The sequence below is a fragment of the Eurytemora carolleeae genome, unplaced genomic scaffold (assembly GCF_000591075.1).
Source record: "Eurytemora carolleeae unplaced genomic scaffold, Eaff_2.0 scaffold244, whole genome shotgun sequence".
Classification (NCBI taxonomy): Eukaryota; Metazoa; Arthropoda; class Copepoda; order Calanoida; family Temoridae; genus Eurytemora; species Eurytemora carolleeae.
The window spans coordinates 8849-31432 of NW_019396165.1; the positions used below are offsets into that span (position 1 = coordinate 8849).

Below are 22584 nucleotides of genomic sequence, written 5' to 3' on the forward strand. Positions count from 1 at the left end.
CCGGTACTGTACTTTGAAATGATAGATCGAGATGGCGTACTACGCATTTTTACGCAAAGGGCCTAGAACTTTGTAGAATTTTAAGTACAGGCTTAAACGAAGTAAACTAAATTAACTTTAATCCAATTCTCTTCTGGTTTCAATTAGAGGATGAATTGATCGATTAACTTAGTTCTCTTCTAGTTTCAGTTAGAGGATGAATTGATCGGATATATTAGTTATCTTCTAGTTTCAGTTAAAGGATGAATTGATAGGATATCTTAGTTCTCTTCTGGTTTCAATTAAAGGATGAATTGATCGGATATCTTAATTCTCTTCTAATTTCAGTTAGAGGTTGAATTGATCAGATATCTTAATTCTCTCCTAGTTTCAATTAAAGGATGAATTGATTGGATATCTTAATTCTCTTCTAGTTTCAATTAAAGGATGAATTGATCGGATATCTTAGTTCTCTTCTGGTTTCAATTAAAGGATGAATTGATCGGATATCTTAGTTCTCTTCTGGTTTCAATTAGAGGATGAATTGATCGGATATCTTAATTCTCTCCTAGTTTCAATTAAAGGATGAATTGATTGGATATCTTAATTTCTCCTAGTTTCTATCAGAGGATGAATTGATCGGATATCTTAGTTCTCTTCTGGTTTCAATTAGAGGATGAATTGATCGGATATCTTAGTTCTCTTCTGGTTTTAATTAGAGGATGAATTGATCGGATAACTTAGTTCTCTTCTGGTTTCAGTTAGAGGATGAATTGATCGGATAACTTAGTTCTCTTCTGGTTTCAGTAAGAGGATGAATTGATCGGATAACTTTAATTCTCTTCTGATTTCAGTTAGAGGTTGAATTGATAGGATATCTCAGTTCTCTTCTGGTTTCAATTAAAGGATGAATTGATAGGATATCTTAGTTCTCTTCTAGTTTCAATTAAAGAATGAATGAAGTAGGATGAATTAATAAGCTAGTTATCTCCTGGTTTCAGATACAGAATGAGCGGAGCAGGACGAATTGCTGGACTACCCAGTTCTCTTCGGGTACATTCTCTCCGCCTAGTTCCAGGAGAGGAGATTAAGTCATCTCTCCTCAGGTCGGTCCTTAAATCTTTGTTTTGTATTTGGATATTTGGAATGGGTACATTTGGTCAATTACTACATTTGGTCAATTTACATTTGGTCAATTACTAAGATTGGTCAACTGTTACAAAACATCAGCTGATACATTTCATCCAACTACATCTGGTCAACTGATACAAACACATATAAAGGAACTGAGTTTTTGCCACAAACTCCGATTTTCTAACCCAGGAGTTTTGGAACCCGATGTCGTAGACTTTTGATATTTTAAACTATGAATTTTGTTGTATCAATTAGTCTAAGTCTGAGATATCAAAGGTTTACACAATCAGATTGTGAAGATATAAGGATTGAAATGTGAGTTTGTGGCAAAAACTCAATTCCTTTGGTCAACTTTGATAACAGGGTGTCTACGTTCATACATATATATTTAGATATCGTATATGGTACAATTGTACATATAAAACTGACAGACAACAGACTTCCCAGTAGTTTAGTCTCCTCTGAGACCAAACATGAACTCTTTGCAGCTAGCTCGAGTATAGTTTTGGAGAGATATCTGTGAACCTTCCTGTCTTAAACTCCTGCGACCTGGCCGGCTGGGATTTGGATCAATGTAACGCTCTGCAACCACTTCCTGCAGTTTAGTTCTTGCCAAGCTGTCCTCTTTCTTGAAGCCATTGACGATTCTTCACAAATTATATTTAGTTCTAATCGTGTTTTTCTATCTACCATTTAATGACTCCACTCCATTGATGATTCTTCACAAATTATATTTAGTTCCAATCGTGTTGTTCCATCTACAGTTCCATGACTCAACTCCATTATTTGTGGTGTTGCTCTGGGCTAGAATTGACTGATAAATGTCTCATATTGGAATGGGAAACAAAGGTGGTCTGCGCTCTCCTCTCCTATTAAATTTGCCAATGTAGGTATTCTCAAGGTAGCTAATGAAATTCAAAACATATTCATAGTCCTCATGGTCAGCCAGTTTATCTTAAATAAATGACTCAAAGGCATAAACCACATCATCTGGCGGAACCATGCATAAAGTGTAAATCGGATCTAGTAGAACCTGAAAAAACTCATTTTCATCAAAGAGGTTCAAACACCCTTTGTCACCAACATTGGTAAAAACGTTGTTCTTCCAATGGAAATTGCAACCGCCAACTTCTGTTACAGGCAATTTAGACTTAACAGACTTAATCACAGCCTGCTCAAAGTCAATGTTTATTGTGCGAGAAGTATACTGCAGCTCAAGTTTCAAGGTTTCTAATGCATACTCTTATATACACTGTCTTAATAGAACAGGGGGAACAGCTTATCATGAGATGATGCAAATACTACATAGATCTGTGAGAAGTCCCGTGGCACAGTTGAAAAGGTTTCAGAGTTTTTCAGTATATTTCTGCCAAAGTCAGGCATGAATATTAGGACTACATGATCAGAATCAGCTGGAACACACTCAGCTCGAAGCAAAAATAGTTCTCCAGAGTCTAAATGTTTGTTCTGGTCAATCATGTTGAGAATGTCATCAGCAGAGGTAGGCAATTTGGCTTCACCAGTTTCCTTCTTCCTGGAATACAGTTCTAATATTTTCTTATTAAGGTTTTTATGAAGTGTTCTTTCTTTTTAGATATGATCAATGTGCATACATTGCTCTATAAATCCATTGTTCGATGGTGCTCATCCTCGACATGGATAATACTGTTGCCATTTAATCGGTCTGGAGGGTGTTGGCCAGCTCCGCCATTACTGCTCTGCAGGATAGGGTCGGGTTCCTCTACATTTTTAACGGCCTCCTGCTCCGCCATTTTAACTCTCCTTTCAACCGACTTACTTTAGCGATTGTGAATATTCTTAACGATTTTGATAAATGTAGCATCATTTCTCTCTATCGTGGAAGCAGTTGCAGTATATCCCAGTGAATCACGCAGCCTACAAACCAAGAATTTGCACACCAGTCTCACTCTCACGTTTAAACTTGTGCCCAAAGTTCTGACGATCTACCAAAATGTTCTTTTTCCTGCTGGACAAGATGAAATTAGCCTGAGCCCAGTTTTCCATGTTGAATCTGAGAACTAACTGAAATCTTAAGTTGTTGCAAAATTTGTGTGCCAATATTCGCGGATTTTTTATGCTGATTCTCAAGATGGGAATCATGCTTTCAAACATGAAAGTTGACCAAATTTTAGGCCATTGTCACAGTTGACGAAATGTATTTATTGACGAAGTGTCAAATTGACGAAATGTAAATTGCCCAAATGTAATTAAGGTTGACCAAACGTAAATTGACGAAATGTAAACTGTCCAAATGTAGTAATTGGCGAAATGTAAGGTTGGCCAAATGTAAATTAACGAAATGTAAGCTGACCAAATGTAAATTGACGAAATGTAAGGTTGACCAAATGTAAATTGACGAAATGTAAGGTTGACTAAATGTAAATTGACCAAATGTAAATTGACGAAATGTAAACTGCCCAAATGTAGTAATTGGCGAAATGTAAGATTGACCAAATGTAAATTGACGAAATGTAAGGTTGACGAAATGTAAGGTTGACCAAATGTAAATTAACCAAATGTAAGGTTGACCAAATGTAAATTGACCAAATGTAAGGTTGACCAAATGTAAATTGAATTAATGTATCCACTCCGGATATTTTTACATGAATAAGTAAAAGCAACAGAACACTTACGTCAATCCTTACATCTTCAGAACCTGATATGTGTAAACCTTTAATATTTCAAATTTTGACTATTTGAATTTACATAATTCACAGTTGGAAAAATTATTAGTCTTCAACTTTATGCTACAAATAAATAGGGATTTGAAAATTGAGTTTGTGTCAAATGTTCTGTACCTTTTGTTTAAAATAATCATTTTTAATAATCTAGCAGTAAAACTTTAATATGGTCGTCTTGGGATTTATGTGTGTCCAAACTTCTATATATATACTTTGCTTGTTTGTCTGTCTATCTTTCTGTCTGTTTGTTTGTTTGGTAACCAATAAACGTCAAAATTAAAAATAGCTTAACCTATCGGGCCTAAATTTTTTGTGGACCTCTTGTAACCCCAGGGAAGATTTATGGATGATCGAATTTTCACAAATTTAATTGCCTCTTAGAAAATTTGATTTTTGAAATTATTGAAAATTCACGAAATTTTTTTATGAAATCCGCGAAATTTTTGTTGTTGTTTTTGTTCTACAATGTAAACAACGAGAAAATGTTCACAATTGAAAAAGAAGATGGGCGTAAAGCGCCCCAAAAAGCCTAGTATATATAAAAATTTGAAAATTAACGTCACTTTAGATGACAAGAAATGTAAAATATTTTAATCAGCTTTCCAAAAAATGTTAACCACATTCCAAAAATCTACAATTTAGAAACGACAAAGATTTTTCTTATCTTTAACTCTAAAAGTGGATTATTTTCAATCCTGGTTTCACTGTGCATATTTTTGTTACGGAAACAGTGTAGGAAATTGTCGGAAATTAACATTTTTTTAAGGTAGAAAAATGCTGATACTTTCCACATTAATGATCAGATCAAAGGTTTAAAGGGTATCTATGCCCTTCCTAAAATGGAGGGTCACTTAAATTTACCATGACAGTCCCTTTAATGTAAGATATTTAAACTCTGTGTACAGGTATGCCATGGAGAATGATCTGAAGGCTCCCTTTATCATGACCTGCGTAGGAAGCGTAACTAAAGCTTCAATCAGATATGCAGCTCAACCTACAGCGGTAAAAATATAGATTTAAATATTCTGATTTTTAATGATTATTTGCTTTATATTAACTATTTTAACTATTCTTTTTCTACTAGCTAGGATGATCTTTTACAGAGGTCGGAATTAATGAATAGCGAGCATTAGTTGAACTTCAGAAGTAAAGTAGATAGTATGGATTATTCTTACTCCAGGTTATGTTAGAATAGTAGATAGACTCTTACTTCAGGTTATGTTTAGGATAGTAAGGTTGACCTTACTCCAGGTTATGTTTAGGATATTAGGATTGATCTTACTCCAGGTTATGTTTAGGATATTAGGATTGATCTTACTCCAGGTTATGTTTAGGATAGAAAGATTGATCGTACTCCACGTTATGTTTAGGATAGTAAGGTTGACTTTACTTCAGGTTATGTTTATGATAGTAATATTGATCGTACTCCACGTTATGTTTAGGATAGTAATGTTGACCTTACTTCAGGTTATGTTTAGAAGAGTAGGATTGATCCTACTCCCAGGTTATGTCTAGGATATTAGGATTGATCTTACTTCAGGTTATGTTTAGGATAGTAGGATTGATCCTACTCCAGGTTATGCTTAGGATAGTAAGATTGATCTTACTCCAGGTTATGTTTAGGATAGTAGGATTGATCTTACTCCAGGTTATGTTTAGGATAGTAAGGTTGACTTTACTTCAGGTTATGTTTAGAAGAGTAGGGTGGATCCTCCTCCAGGTTATGCTTAGGATAGTAGGATTGATCTTAGTCCAGGTTATGTTTAGGATAGTAGGATAGATCTTACTCCAGGTTATGTTAAGGATAGAAGGATTTATCTTACTCCAGGTTATGTTTAGGATAGTAGGATAGATCTCACTCCAGGTTATCTCTAGGATAGTAGGATAGATCTTACTCAAAGTTGTGTTCAGGAAAGTAAGGTTGATCTTGAAGAAAAGATGGAGATTTGCTCCCTGGTTGGAACCCTAGGAGCAGGAGGTCATCTTCATATTGTTCTTGGTAATTTTTTATCCAAATATTTTCAACTCTCAAAATTGGTTTCAAATAACCAACAGTATGTGAACTCAAACTCGGAGATTTGTTTTATCAAGTTTTAAGATTATATATTGAAATCGTAACTCTTTTGAAAAATTCTATTTTTTTGATTTTTAAAACGAATTTTCAAAGGAGAAAAATACCCACCGCTATTAAAGCATCTTTCAAAATAAATAAAGAATCACACCTTTTATCAGAAATTGCATGGAGATAAAGCATACATATTTTTGGAAAATTTATATCTTATATTTATTTTTGAATTTTAGGAAGAGAGGATGGATCTACCGTTAGTGGTCATGTTATGGGTAATCTTTAAATAATCTGATATTTTTTTCAATAATATATGTATTCAAACCTCCTCTCTTTCAAAATACTGTATATATAATACTTTTCAATATTTTGGTCTTATAAAGATGGAATTACCTCTGTCTTTTATATTAATTTTACAAAGAAATTAAAGAATATTATTAGGAATTAAAAAGTATGTATATTTCAATCAACTATCTACATATGTTTTATTTATTGGTTATTAATTATTCATTGAAAGATAATGATACATTCATGTATCATAAAAACATTATTTAAATAACACAATTCTAATTTTATTTTCACTTTCAAAGATATTGAGTCTTTGTCACAAATTCTGATTTTCTAAGCCCTATATCCTTGCAACCCAATGTCATAAACCTTAAATAGTTCAAACTAGAACTCTGTTAGATCAGGTTATCTAAGTTTAAAATACACAATCAGGTTGCAAAGATATAGAGATGTAAAATTTTTAGTTTGTGGCAAATCGACTGAAGTCCTATTTTAACATTTTTAAATTCATATTTAAAGAGACCTTAGCATTTAGTTTATTGTTTTGAAACCAAAAAAAAACTAAATTGTCTTTTTCTTTAGGAAATCTTGTCGTTTTTACGACAGCTGAGATAATGATAGGGGAGTGTTCAGATGTCGTCTTCAACAGGACATTCGACGAAAGAACAGGGTTCGATGAACTCAGCGTAGTAAAAAGGGAATAATCGGGAAACTCTCAAAAAAAGATAAAATCGACGAACAATTAAGTTTCATAATAAATTTTTTTGTCAAATAAAGCATTTTCCCCAATCATTATAATCAATAATCATTAACTCATAACGATAATTTTAATCCGCAGATTAAAAATAATTTTTCTTCTGGTCAATGTCGTCTTTATTGACGATCATCATAATCCTCATAGTCATAGTCAGGACTGTCTTCAGCAACCTCTTTATAATCAAGCTCTATACAATCAAATCAGTTTAGCTTTTTAATGAAATATGCAGTTAGACGAAAGGCGGATACATCATAACTCTAAATTAAAATTAATCTATAAGCGATAAATTTGTTGTAAAAGTTAATTTTGACCAAATTTGTCCGTTTTTATCTTTAACTTTTCCATTTATTAAAACTGAATTTTGTTGTGTCTTAAATTAGCATCAGCTAGAATATTTGAAGAAGGAAATTGAGCTTTTCAGAAGTTTTGAAGGTTAAAGTTTTGTAATCTTAAATGATAAATGTTTGCTAGAATGGTTCCTAGAGCAGCCAGGTCTTCTCTTGCTTCAGAGAACTCCCCCTCCTCCATACCCTCTCCTACATACCTAATATGTGCCAAATATTTAAATTAGGAAAATTATATTTAAGGTTCATAAACCAAAATCAACATCTACATAGAAATTAGATCAAACTTTATATTTTTCAGATTATTTTTTTTCAGAAAAAAAAAATTTAGAAAAAAAATCTTACAGGGTTTTCCCACAATGATGACCTAAATGACGACCTGATACTCTGTGAAAGTATCTAATTGAAGGTCGCGTTTAATGTTCTGTCTATGAATGTACGAAAAAAAAATAAAAAATATATTCCGTACAGTTGTCTCAGAAGTCTCATCTATTGTGGGTAACTCTGTACCTGTATTTTATGTTTTTACTAATACTAATTTTTTTTCGCTGCGCGCTTACCAGAAGACAAAAGCGCGCTTTGCGTACATGAGATCAAACTTGTGATCCAACCGTGCCCACGCCTCACATACTGCTGTAGTGTTGGTCAAAGAACATACTGCTCTTTGCACCTACGGGATAAAAGATATTTTTATCTTTTTATTTCAATAAATTGTTGTTTTTCGTTATTTCACTTTTCTATCCAACTTTCCATCATTTATCTTTTATCCTTATTTTTCCTAGGTCTTACTTTCTTCTTACTTTGTTCTTACTTTGCGTCCTCTTCTCTTTACTGTGTACATTTTTGTATTAGCTTAAGCATAGTCGGGTAGGCTTTTTTAGCTTCTCCCGGTATTGACAAAACTGCATAATATAATGTTTGCTTCTATTAATTTTCATTGTTCGTTTCTAAATTTCACCATTCGACTTCCCAAATTTTGATTATAATTTCTTGTTTCGTATGGATTTCATGTCCGAATTCTCCCCCCCCCCTCAGGTTCTTCTCCCCTCTCCCTTCCCCCCATCCTCTGTGTGCATCTTCTCTATAAGTAAACCCTTACACTAGGACAGACATGTTGAGGATGCCAAGTTCTCTATTGCTTATAGTAAAAATAGATTTTTTCCAGGGGGGATGATAGTTCTCTACCCGTGTGCTCAGTTAGCTGTACTGTACTACAACTGTCTACTAATATTGATATACAATAGGCCTGAATCAACTTATAATAAACAAATATGCAGTACGCTCTCAGTATAGTTTATGGCCTATAAAATTAGTAAAGGATAGCGTCCATCATCACTATACACTATTACCTCGTTGATTTTTTTCTAACAAAATTTTTGTTTTTATTTTTGTGCTTAGATTAGATTAGTTTCTAAAATACCTTAGCCAGGTCTCCTCCTGGTACTACAGTAGGAGGCTAGTAGTTTATCCCAACCTAAATATTACCTTAGAATGAAGATCGAATTTTGATGGAGACAAATATTTAATATTTCAATTATTCATAAACCTTCCTTGGGGTCCCTAGATGTCCCACAAAAAATTTGGGCCTGATCGGTTCAGCCGTTTTGACGTTTATTGGATACAAACAGACAGACAAACATACAAACAAACAGACAGACAAGCCAAATTTATATATAGACTAGAAATTCAAGGCGCTTTGCGCCCTTCTTTCTAGGCTTTTAGGGCGCTTCGCGCCCATCTTCTATTTAAATTAGGAACATGTTCGAATTGTTTACATTTCAAAACAAAGATGAAAAAAGTTTTGCGGATTTTTAAAAGAAAATTCGCGGATTTTCAAAAATTTAAATTTTTTTCAAACTTAAAAACCTCTTAAACACAAATTTTTAAAATTTCAATCATTCATAAACCTTCCCTGGGGTCCCTAGATGTCCCACAAAAAATTTGGGCCCGATCGGCTCAGCTGTTTTGACGTTTATTGGATACAAACAGGCAGACAAACAGACAAACAGACAAGCCAAATTTATATATAGATGTCTTGAAAGTTATTTGAAAATATTATAAATAAATATCTATTTTGATATTTAAATCCTTTAAATGTTAGAAAGGCGAAACAATTATATAAAAAGGTTTGAATAGTCCTGATGGCATAGATATTTATCATTGATGAATAAATTATTTTTTAAAATTAAAAAAAAGGGTTGACTCTAAAATGTTCATAATAAAGGGACTGTAAGCGTAATTTCAAGTGACTCTCCATGCAAAGATGTTAAAAACTGATTATTTCCAATTGTGGTTTCCTACGAAAGTGAGTTGCGCATTTACACAGCAAGAAAACATAGGAATTATCAGAATCAAACACTTTTGAACCTAGATGAACGACAATATCTTCCATAATATTGATTTGATTATTTGATCTTGTTGTACCTAAATACTAATTTTTGGAGTTGGAGTTTTTTTAATGGGTCTTTTTCTTCTCTTGCATAGGTATAAATTTTATACCTAATAATACCAAATTTAGCGAATAGCGAAAAGTAGTTGAGCTACGCTGCATAAGTTCAACCACTTCTCTCTAATTTGTTCAATAGTACAGCGAAACCCTTAATAACGAATACATCGGAAGAATTTATCAAATGTCGTCTTGACAATTTTTCACTGAGTTTTATACTATGTTACGTAAATTTCAGTATTTGAGAAAATAAATAAATAGCCATGAATACGCGGAAACAGTTTTAAAGAGTTCCAAATAATCATTTAATTAAAAAACTAAATATCTGCAACATTCCATTATCAGAAAGTGAAGAATACGACATTTGATGAATTCTTTCGATGTATTCGTTATTAAGGGTTTCACTGTAGTAGAAGAGCAGTATATTAGAAGCTGTAGTATACCTGGGAACTACATCTCCTCTATATAGCAGACATATTGCCATATATTTTCCATTTCTTGGATCACATTTTACCATCTGGCTACCGGGCTCAAAACAAGCAGTAGTTATATCATCAACAGTAGACCGCTCATGAAAGGCCTGGAAAACAGCGCAAGATTTTTTTTTAAATTTTAGATTCTAACATTTTTTTGTTACCTTGGATGCAGATGTTATAGGAGCGTAGGTGACCAAAGGGAAGTGTATTCTGAAAAAGAAGTTTTATTTACGATTTCATTAATTTATGGCGCTCTGACAATAGCTCTCCTACGTCATGCACAAAGGGAGGAAGACCAACCACCACATTTTCTCGTCCGAGCCACATTCCCTTCATTTTCTCTTCCGAGCCACCTCAAAATCCTCGTCCTTCCAAAATATTTCTTTAATGTGTCTAATCCTCCATAATGAAACAATTTTTTAAGAATCGGGCCACGTTAGGGCATGAATGAAATATTGAATTTTTGTAAAAAAAATTCAATTGTATTAAAGTTTTCAAGTTTAATGTCCTTAAAAATGTTATTTTTTTTTACGCGCATTTTCAGATATTCCTGTTGTGATCGTAGAATGCCGCAAATAATTCCGAGTTTATATAACTTTAATCTTTTTTGTTAATTATGTTGAAAACCATAGAGTTTTCGCGGGTGGTTTTCTGGGGAAAATGATAGGCAGAGGTATGCCAAATTTGCTATTTATTTTTTATCATGAAGGTTACCCATTATATGGAGGCAGAAGAGATTTAAATTTTACCTAAATAAAGTTAGAGTTCATTCTCATGGGTTTGAAGATTCCAACATGATATAATCATTACATAGTCTATCCATATTTTATACCCTAACGTGACCAGATTAAAAAAATAGTTTTATCTTCGAGAATTGGAAACTTTAAAACACATCATAATCGAAGGACGAGGATTCCGAGGTGGCCATGGGACAAGAAAATTATGTGAATGTGACTCGGACGAGAAATTGTTGTGGCTGGCATTCCTCCCCTCCATGCACTCAATGACCTTTAATAGTCCAATGAGAATGAGACAAAGCAAATGTGCAATGCAAACAGACTCATTTCACTAATTATAAATAATTTAATAATTTCTAATAAAGCTATTTGCTTTATAACAACACAAATGCACTTCATTATAACTTTAATGTCGTCTACAGTTCTCTGGTTATCACTGTATGTAATTTAAGAACTCCAAAGCATTTGTTTTTAGTTTTATTTTTTTAATGGTAATTAATTAACAAATTTCTCATCGATTTGTGCGTGAGAGCTTCCAAACCTTTGGACCATTGCATGTGGCCTAGGAATTCAGTCTGTCCTGGATGGATGGTTTAAACTAAGTAAGTAAGATCGAGTAACGTATTGAGTGAATTACATAGAGCATATGACCACAGACATGATCTCCACTATTTTTACCTGGGACATCGTCCACCCCTGTTACCTGGGATAAGGAACCAGATTGTGCTGGAATTCTCCCAGATCTACATTAAGAGCTCCCTCAAACCTAATCCAACATGGGGTACCAATCGTCAAGAATCATGATTTGTTTTATTCATTTCTTTCATGTCGCTTTTTTGTAGTAACAGTTATAGCTTTTGTGAATCGGCGTATTTTTCCTTTTTTTATTGCACCAATTTGGTCCCGATCGGTTTGGCCGTTTTGCCTTTTATTGGATACAGACAAGCTAAATATATAAGATTGAAGTTTAAAGAACTTAAAACTGCATGCTTTTTTCAATATTATACTTGAAACTAAATCTTTAAAGAGAAAATGAAATGAATTACAAAAACAAAATTAAACATAGTGTCACGTGTTGATTCCTTAGCGATGCAGTAACAGATGAGACAACCTAGAGAAAGAAACTGATTACTTTCCTCAAACTCTTATTTTCTAATTACTATATCTTTGCAACCTAGTGACGTAAACCTTAGTTATTTCAGTCTACGAATTCTTCTAGTTCAAATAGTTAAAGTTGGAAATAGATGAAATATTCAAAGCTGGAAACATCAATGGTTTACGTCATTGTAAGTCAAATCTTTGTGTGATTATAGCGCTAATCTAAAACGCTTGATCTCGGTATCCACAATTACAACTTTCAAATGTTATTCATTATTAATTAAGTTATTCCTTAATGGGTTAGATTTCCTAGGTAAATTAGATTAATTCGTAGTTTTGAATTTTTTAAAATTTTGAAAATCCGCGAAATTTTTTGTGAAAATCCGCGAATTATTTTTGTTTTGTTTTACGATTTACACACAGAGAACATGTTCACAATTAATTTAGGAGATGGGCGCGACGCGCCCTCTAAGGCTAGAAAGAAGGGCGCGAAGCGCCTTGAATTTCTAGTAAATATAAAAATACACATAAACAATACCATATGGAGAAATGCCTCTAACAAAGAATTATGAAGATAGTCCTTAAAAACTAATCGCATGTTCAGTAAACACTTTGTATTTGAACAATAAATAAATAAAACGATTAAAACCTCCAACAAAAAGGAAAATATTTAACATTAAACATAAAATCGATGCTAGGATATCAAAACAATTTTGGGGTGGATACATTTCGGATATTGTTTTTTCAATTAATATAAGAAGCAATTAAACTAAATTGAAATAAAATGCATTTGATTGTGTAATTTCATATTATTAAATGGAGTGTTCGCGAAAAATGAAAGGGGGTATAGGCTTAATGCGATAAAAAAGCGCTTTTGATTGCTACTAATCTTACTTCTATCTGTTGCGTCTATAAGGAGAAAATTGTTAAAATCGGCTAATACCGAAGAACGTAGTATCCATACAAATTCAGAAAGATGCAACATACGACTTAGACCGTAAAAAAATCTATTTAATTTCAAACAAATCATTCAGATATTACACCCTATCGTCATCGATTATCTTTCGCCCCATTTGTATATATTTGATTTTTCATAATATGTTTTAATAGTAATGATCTGATGGTTACTTATAAAAACATTTATTCCTGTTTCGAGGATTTTTAGTAATGAAGACGACATTTTCATATTTTCCAGGAATGTTCGAAAACAAGTTGGAAGCTAAATGTTATTTTAAAAAATAAAATAAAAACATATTATGAAAAATCAACTATATACAAATGTGGCGAAAGATAATCGATGACGATAGGGTGTAATATCTGAATGATTTGTTTGAAACTAAATAGATTTTTTTACGGTCTAAGTCGTATGTTGCATCTTTCTGAATTTGTATGGATACTACGTTCTTCGGTATTAGTCGTTTTTAACAATTTTCTCCTTATAGACGCAACAGATGGAAGTAAGATTAGAAGCGATCAAAAGCGCTTTTTTATCGCATTAAGCCTATACCACCTTTCATTTTTCGCGAACACTCCCTTTAAAAAAGCTTAAAATATTTTAAAATCCCCTCGACTGCAGTCGACATTGGTAAATTCTATCACTGATACTTGTCGCGTTGAAATCTGACCCTTGTATACTGATTTTAATCTTAGCATATCATAAGGAAGAATTATTGGGAAGGTTTTGTGAACTCGAACCTTTTCTGTTTTCATATTACACCCAAGTACACCCAAGAGCAAGAAAGGTAAACTTGTTTAGTTGCATTTCAAAATTTTAAACAAAATAACTTGGATCAATAGATTTACTAATACATACAGTAAGATTATAAACTAAAATAAAATAAAATTTTGTTAATGGAGCAGAAGTCCATAGAGAGGTGTCTGTCTCATTTTATAAAATAAAATAAAAATATAAAAGGTTTTGAATTGATGAGAATTTAACGTATTGTCCATTAAAGAAATGACCTGATTATCAACTAGAAAGCAAACATCTACAGACTCTAGGCTTGTATGAGTTGCTAGGATAGCATTGTATGGTTCCACTATTGCCGGAGCCATCTAATCAAACGATCGTAAAAAAATATTATTTGAGGCTCTAGTCTTAATTAGTAGACAAAGGAATTGAGTCTTTGAAATTATCTCTGATTTTCTAATATCTATATTTTTTCCACCTGATGGTGTAAACCTTTGATATTTCAAATTTAGATTTTTTCATTTAACAGAATTCATAGTTTGAAATATCTAAGGTATACGGCATTGGATTACAAAGATATAGTGATTAGAAAATCGTAGTTTGTGACAAAGACTCAATTCCTTTAATAAAACTGTTTTTATGGCTCTAGACTTGATTAGTTTAGACAATTTTAATAAAACTGGTTTTGTGGCTCTAGACTTAATTAGTTTAGACAATTTTAATAAAACTGGTTTTGTGGCTCTAGACTTTATTAGAATAGACAATTTTTATAAAACTGGTTTTGTGCTCTAGACTTAATTAGTATAGACAATTTTAATAAAACTGGTTTTGTAGCTCTAGACTTAATTAGTATAGAAAATTTTAATAAAACTGGTTTTGTGGCTCTAGACTTAATTAGTATAGACAATTTTAATAAAACTGGTTTTGTGGCTCTAGACTTAATTAGTATAGAAAATTTTAATAAAACTGGTTTTGTGGCTCTAGACTTAATTAGTATAGACAATTTTAATAAAACTGGTTTTGTGGCTCTAGACTTAATTAGTATAGACAATTTTCATAAAACTGGTTTTGTGGCTCTAGACTTAATTAGTATACAATTTTAATAAAACTGGTTTTGTGGCTGTAGACATAGTTAGTATACAATTTTAATAAAACTGGTTTTGTGGCTCTAGACTTAATTAGTATAGACAATTTTAATAAAACTGGTTTTGTGGCTCTAGACTTAATTAGTAGACAATTTTAATAAAACTGGTTGTTTTTTTTCCCAGAAATGACCAGAGGTAAAATTATTTTGAAAAATAAAAATAATAAAAAAAGTTTTTGCCACGAACTCTGATATTCTAAATAATCCTTTTACCTTTCTAACCCCGTGCCGTAGACCTCTGATTTTTCAAACTATGATTTATGTTACACCAAATAATCTCAGTTTGAAATATCAAAGCTTGAATCTTCAATTTTAGTTATTCTTGTCACGGATTGCGAATGCGATCACAGGAAACCAAGGGGAATTGAATTATATCTAAATAGCGCTAAGGCATACTATAAACTATAAGTCAATTTGACAAACTCTAACAATCTAAAATGTTTTTGAAAACTGATGTCTTAGACCCTAGGAAATTTCTAACTGTGAATTCTACCGCATCAAAAAATAAAATTTTGAAATATCAAAGGTTTTGCACAATCTGCATCAGGTTAAAAAGATCAAGAGATTTGTAAGTTAGATTTAGTGGCAAGTGTAGTTCTATTCTCTCAGAGACACACTTATAGTACTCTGGTATCCATTGAAATACATTTAATAATAAAAATGAAGTAAACCTGCGGAGCTGGATATATAGCAAACTCTAACTTGGATTTCTTCGGATAATCAGCTGAGAGTCTATCCATGAGGAGAGACGTGAACCCTGATCCAGTCCCTCCACCAAAAGCATGAAAAACCAGAAATCCCTGAAAATTAGAAAAGAAAATATCCTGAAAATGAGAACAGAACATATCTATAAAATAAGAACAGAATATTTCCTAAAAATTAGATCAGAAAATTTCCTGAAAACGAGAACAGAAAATATCTATCCATTAAATGAGAACAGAATCTACCGAAAATGTATCCTATAACACATACGCGGCATTATTTATTGTTCTTTACCAAATAGATTATCAAGTACAATAGGTGGCGACAGAGAAATGGACTAGTTATACACGACGTCACAAGTGTCAAATAAAAGAAGGAAAACGAAATTTGTTCACATTAGTTGACTTGTTTTCCAAGATTAAATAATAAAGTGTAAAAACAGAAAATAAAGAAAACATAAAATTGTACTTATTTTACTGCAAGGTAAGCAATTTATTCTAAATTTATCACTATTTTTAATAATTTTGTCGGGCACATCAAACTGTTGACACTTGTGACGTAAGCATACAGCTGTACTATAGCTGAACAAATTCTACGTTGCCATCTATTGTACTAAACTCTAATTGGTTCTACCTGTAATCCCCCGCATTGGTCTGTCATCTTCCTGATTTTATCAACAGTAAGCTGAATTTGTTCCTTCCCTATGGTGTAGTGACCTCGTGCATAGTTATTAGCTGCATCCTATAACATTTAATGAATTTATTTCCGCAATTTATTCTTTTATTATTTAGACTATACCTCCTTTCCAGTAATCAACTGATCAGGATGAAACAGCTGTTTGTAGGTCCCTGTTTTTATCTTAACAAAAAGAATCCGGCTAATAAAATATACGCTTTTTAATGCTATATAAGAGACATTTTAAAGAATCATTTCAACATTGTCAACATGATTAATAATAGTTATATGAATTAATCCTGATATTCCCTTCCACCCTTTTCTATTTGGATCATTTGTATTCTGTTCTTTGTTGTAAAATTTGGCTCGGAAACCTTGAGAAAATATAGATGTGCATAATTACATATTTTACTGTTTGTTCAATCAAACCCTTCAATATTTTTACAAGATGTTCAGTTTGAAATTTCGAAGACAGTCCCAATTTCAGGACGAGAACGCCAGCAAATCTGATTATTTTTCACTATTGCAGAGTTACCAACAAAGGATGAGACCGTAAATAAATATGACAATCACAGATAAGTTTTGCTAAGAAACTTTGAAGATATTCAACATTTTTTATGATTTTATTTTTTAAGAAAATATATTTTACGCCAATAATTCCTAAAGAATAGAAAACTTTAGTCTTTTTTCAAAAATTATTAATAGTGACCCTCCATTCAAAGATAGCAATGCCCGATTCACAACGGTACCCTGTGGAAGATAATTACGGTTTTATGGTATTAAAGTGTTTAGTTCTTTTGATTCCTGTTTTCCTTCAGTAGAAATGCATAAGTACTTTAGTAGAGAACCCACAATTGAAAATAATTATATAATTGAAAATAATTTGAAAATTATAAACACTGATAACAAGTTGTTATTCGGAATTACCATCTTTGCATGGAGGGTCACATGAATTATGCTTACAGTCCCTTTAACAGTCCATTAAATTTATAATTAGACGATTAATTAATCCCGAAAAATAATTATATTTTTTACCTCATCAATGACAGTTTCTTCTAGGTCCACCATAATAGCCCTGGGTATGCAAATATTAATAGAAAATATTAAAAAAAACCCAATGGCGTAGACCTCAGATACTTCAAACAATACATTCTTTTGGATCAAATAATCAAAGTTTGAAATACTTAAGGTTTACACCATCAGGTGCAAAGATATAGAGAATAGAAAATTAAGTTTTTGGCAAAGACTCCTTTGTCATGTTTGTCTGTATCCAATAAACGTCAAAACAGCTGAACCGATTGGGCCTAAATTTTGTGTGGCTACTCACATGACCCCAGGGAAGGTTTATGGATAATCGAATTCTCAAAAATTTGCCTCTAACAACGTTTGATTTTTGAAAATTTTTAAAATCCGCGAAATTTTGTTATAAATTCCGCGAATTTTTTTTACAATGTACACAAAGAGGATATGTTTACAAATGAAATAGATGATATGCGCAAAGCGCCATAAAATATATATTAAAAATATTAATGAAAATAAAGACTTCATTAAATTACAATGACGTGTCAAGTTTATCAATAACCCAATATATTCTGTTTAAAAACAATTATTTACTACTTTCAACACATTATTATCTACAATGACAAGTTTTTATACTAATCGAACAATTTTATATCTTTGCATATTTATATCAATATTGCATAATGCATATTCTTTGTTAAATTCAAGGATGTAAGGCAAGGAAAGTCATTTCAGAAGTGTACACATCTTTAGTACTGCAGTGTACTGTCTCTGGGCGATAATGTAAACACAAGACGGATGTCGAAGCCTGACATGGGGGATCCATCATTCACATAAAAAATCAATGAAATATTCTGGTCATAGGAAACTATTATGTGAATTATCAAAATTATCAAAATTTAATGCTTTTAACCTCCTCGGATACTAAATGAACACTGATGCATCTATTATTGTTTACAAATTCCGCCCAGAGAGAACTGGTTCAATATGTACACAGAGTATACACAACCGCAATTGAGTTTCCTTGCCTTACATTCTTGGTTAAATTAATAAATTCAATTTTTTAAATTTCGACAAGCCGTAAATCTTCCCCCAACCATATGAGTTGCCACAAAAAATATGGATCCGATCGATTCAAAAAATAAGGAAATTATCTATATTTTCAACCATTTTTTTAAAAATTAATTTATTAGTCTGACGCATGTACGCGATATGAAATACGCGGTGGAAATGATAAAGCAGTGGTAACTTTTTTCACACAAATATTTTAAACATTTTGCAGTACACTTTTTTTTGAAGACTCTTTGTTTACATTTTGTTCTACCTGGGTACATGTTTCCCCCCACTTGTCTCGGAGAAGAAAGTATTGAATGAATCATCACTGATCCCTGGGGTTAAAAAGTCTCAATGATATTATCAACTTATATATAGTTTATCGTTTACATAATGAAACACAGCTGGTTCTACGATGTGAAAAATTAAAATTTCAAATAAAAAATAACGAAGTTTCATAGTATTTATAGGTATTTTGGCCGTTTTGCTTGCGGATAATCATCATGAAAAGCCTCAACCAACAACAAGCTCAAGGTTGGGAATTAACAAAATTAATGCCAAATTAAACGAAGTGTTTTAATTGGCACGCATATTTTATGCAAATATATTCATATCAAGACTTTTCCTACAGAATCATCCGAGGGCATCATTCCGTCTGGATAAATACCTTTAATAATATATGTGATGAAAATGTATTAAATAGAAAAAACTAGAAACACATTTTAATAATTCAATATTAATCTACAAGAATATTTTTTCTTTATCTTTTTTTTAAAAATTAAACTTGGTTATCTTGCTCCGTAAACTGTGGCTTACTGTGCTCTCATCAGTAAACTGGTTTTACCACGTGTTAAACAGAAAACTGGTTCCCCGTGCTATAAACAGAAAACTGGGTTACCGTGATAAAACAGAACCTGGTTTACCATGCATGCTCAAACCAGAAATCTGGTTCACCCTGCATGCTCTAACCAGAAAGCTGGTTTACCTTGCATGCTTTTACCAGAAAACTGGTTTACCATGCATGTTCTGAACAGAAAACTGGTTTACCATGTATGCTCTGAACAGAAACCTGGTTTACCTTGCATGCTCTTAAAAGAAAACTGGTTTAACTTGCATGCTCTAGACAGAAAACTGGTTGAACATGCATGCCATAAACAGAAAACTAGTTAACCATTCATGCTCTAACCAGAAAGCTGGTTTTCTATGCATGCTCTATCCAGAAAACTGGTTCACCTTGCATGCTTTAAACAGAAAACTTGTTTTTTTATGCATGCTCTAAACATAAACCTGGTTTACCATGCATGCTCTTAACAGAAAACTGGTTAACCATGCATGTTCTAAACAGAAACCTGGGTTACCATACATGCACTAACCAGAAAACTGGTTTACCATGCATACTCTAACCAGAAAACTGGTTTACTATGCATGCTCTAACAAGAAAACTGGTTTACTATGCATGCTCTAAACAGAAAACTGGTTAACCATGCATACTCTGAACAGAAAACTAGTTTACCATGCATTCTCTGAACAGAAAGCCGGTTTACCATTGATGCTCTGAACAGAAAACTTGTTTACCATGTATGCTCTATACAGAAACCTGGTTTACCATGCAAGCTCTTTACAGAAAACGAGTTTACCATGCTTACTTTAAACGGAAAACTGGCTTACCGTGGTTTATACAAAAAACTGTTTTACCGTGGTTTAAACAGAAAACCAGTTATACCGTACTCTAAACAGAAAACCGGTTTTACCGTGCTCTAAACAGAAGAGCTCCCAGGCTGCATTCCCTATCTGTACTCCAGCTTGGCCAATGTGTACACTAATAACCTCTCTCTAAAAATATGTACATATTTTAAACACTGTATTCAGCACATCTTTACGTACAACGTGTGTCGTGTATTACAGGGTTACGCACAAAGGATGATACTCAACTGTACTAAATTTATACATGTCTACATGGCTAGACTGTGAACTCGGTTTTTTCTTTGCTTAATAATACAAAAGCTCATAAAAGACTATGGTTAAGGCGGATGACTTAGTTTAACTCTCGAATTGTTTTATTTAAAAGTTTGATGTCGTCTTTACAGTCTCATCATTCCGTGTATTACATAGCTATACAAAGCTAGCCAAGATTGGAGAGTGGGACCTCCTCTTCTTTGGGTTATACATGTTGTAACCCTCATTTTCTTAATAGAAGATATATTTTGAATTTGAAACCTGGATTCTTGATTTTTGTTCTAACGGATAAGCATCTTTTAATCTATCTTAATGAAGGAAAAATTCCATGAAATTAAACTAAATTTCAATTCATTATTTTTATCATTTTCAAAGGCTTTCTCTCTAACTTTCTATGCTTTGCTTAAATAAATACAATGTTAATGTGTTATTCAAAACTTAGACACTCAATTTATAACAATTATAGTTATTACAAGACTGCACTTTTAAACTAAAAGATTCAGAAAACCAAATAAAAAACTAATATAGAACTTGTATATATTAATGTTGAATTGTGTATAAGACTCTTTTCAAAGTTTCTCAGCTTGGATAAGATTATATTTAAAACAAGCAGAAAAAAGCTCAGAATGCTTTTTATGAATGATGTAGAGTAATATGTGAGTATTCTATCCAATAAAATAAATGCATTTCATTAAATTTGGAATGTGTTTCAAAGAAATTAGTTTTAAAGGAGTCGAGTTCTTTGTCACAATGATTTTCTAATCTCAATATCTTTTCACCCCAGTGTCGTATGACCTTTGATATTTCAAATATTTCCTCTGTTGAATTAAATCATCTAAGTTTGAAATATCTAAGGTTTACACCAACAGGTTGCAAAGATTTAGGGACTAGAAGATTGGATTAGTTTCTTAGATATGTTAACTATTTGTATAAAACTCTTTTCTTTACTTAGCATGGATTAGATTATTTCTTAACAAAACAAAAAAGTAGAAAAAGCGATTGGGGTCATTTTTAATGATGCATTTGCATATGAATGTCAATATTCCAGCTAAAAAAAAGAAATCGAATTTTTTAGTTTGGAATATTTTTCAAAGAAATAAGTCCTAAATTTGGTGTTTGCCGAAATAAGTGCAAGCATTGTTTGGTTCGGGTTGATTATTCCATTGTTCAAACATAATCAAACCGTCATTTACAGCATTCTCAATCGTCATAGGGTTTTATTTTACTCATAAAAAAAACACATTTTTATAGTTGGATGGTTTCAAAAAACTTTTTTGTGAATGCATGAGAATTAAAAAGTAATTGACGATTTTGTTTTTTGCACATTATGATAAAAAAGGAAATTAAAGAAGTTTTCATTTATTAGAACGGAGATTTAAAAAATTAATAAATTTAACGTTGCTATTATTTCTGTAAAATTTTTTTATCAAAACTGTTTCCCAGATAAACATAAGCTGCTGCACATGGCAGAACAGAACAATATTTAACTACAAAAATACTGATTTTTAAACTCCATTTTCATTTCCGATTGTCTTTAATGGATGATCTAATATATTCTTTTTGGAAGAAAACCCTTACTAACTTACCATCCTATAAAAAGAAAGAATTGATTCCACGAAATTTCTCAAGATCTTCTTCAGCTAACCTGCTAAAGCGAATTATTCAGAGGAAAGAAAGTAGTTTATTTTCTGAAACCAAAAGAGAAATTTTGTAAATGTGTTTAAAAATTAAAACCATTTTAAACACCAATATAATGTTCGTGTCATTTTTGTTAAAAAAAAACACAAACTAATTACGGCCATTGAAGTTACATGGTTTTAATTTAAAAAGACACTTCTCCTGTTAATGTTATAAACCGGGGTTTAATATTAACAGGCGAGACTTGTTACTCCGGGTGCAATTATAAACTGAGAGAACTGTAAACTCCGCTGAATATAGACGTAAGAGAATAAGTCCTCTGTTTACAAGGTAACCTAGCAAACTTTACGAAATATTGAACTAAATTCATTCTTAACGACAATGCTGCATTTTCATTTTTATTTTTAAATCAATAAATCAAAAATGTTTATTGCAAATTCAGAACAAAAAATAATTTAATAAAAAATGTAAAAAATAAAAAAGTGGCAGAATAGGTTACATACTCCATGGTTCATCATCCTCAATTAGTATTAAGATAATAATTAAGGGGCTCTGCTTATTACCTGGGTTTGGACGGGAGATGGTGGGGCTTCTGGCTGCATACCCCCCCCCCTTTCTCGTTGCACACCTGCGTCGGGAGACATATAAAATAATCTTATTTGAACTGTTTACTAAACAAT

General features: G+C 32.3%; 1 protein-coding gene and 1 pseudogene across 1 annotated transcript; one reads left to right on the top strand and one right to left on the bottom strand.

Moving 5' to 3' along the window:
- The first annotated feature begins 960 nt into the window (after positions 1-960).
- Positions 961-6958, top strand: LOC111696939 (bifunctional protein GlmU). Its single transcript, XM_023466752.1, has 5 exons — positions 961-1085; positions 4721-4817; positions 5727-5814; positions 6117-6155; positions 6751-6958. The coding sequence occupies exons 1-5, from the start codon at positions 988-990 to the stop codon at positions 6870-6872; spliced, it is 444 nt and encodes a 147-aa protein (XP_023322520.1). The 5' UTR covers positions 961-987; the 3' UTR covers positions 6873-6958.
- On the bottom strand, positions 6955-21950 carry LOC111696938 (tubulin alpha chain-like; annotated as a pseudogene).
- Positions 21951-22584: the final 634 nt, after the last annotated feature.

What these genes read in the sequence shown, in the direction of transcription:
- LOC111696939 (XM_023466752.1), top strand. Translation starts at nt 988, where the DNA reads ATGAGCGGAGCAGGACGAATTGCTGGACTACCCAGTTCTCTTCGGGTA. An exon ending in ATGCAGCTCAACCTACAGCG is followed by an intron (nt 4,818 to 5,726) that starts GTAAAAATATAG and finishes AGTTGTGTTCAG; the next exon opens with GAAAGTAAGGTTGATCTTGA. An exon ending in CGTTAGTGGTCATGTTATGG is followed by an intron (nt 6,156 to 6,750) that starts GTAATCTTTAAA and finishes CTTTTTCTTTAG; the next exon opens with GAAATCTTGTCGTTTTTACG.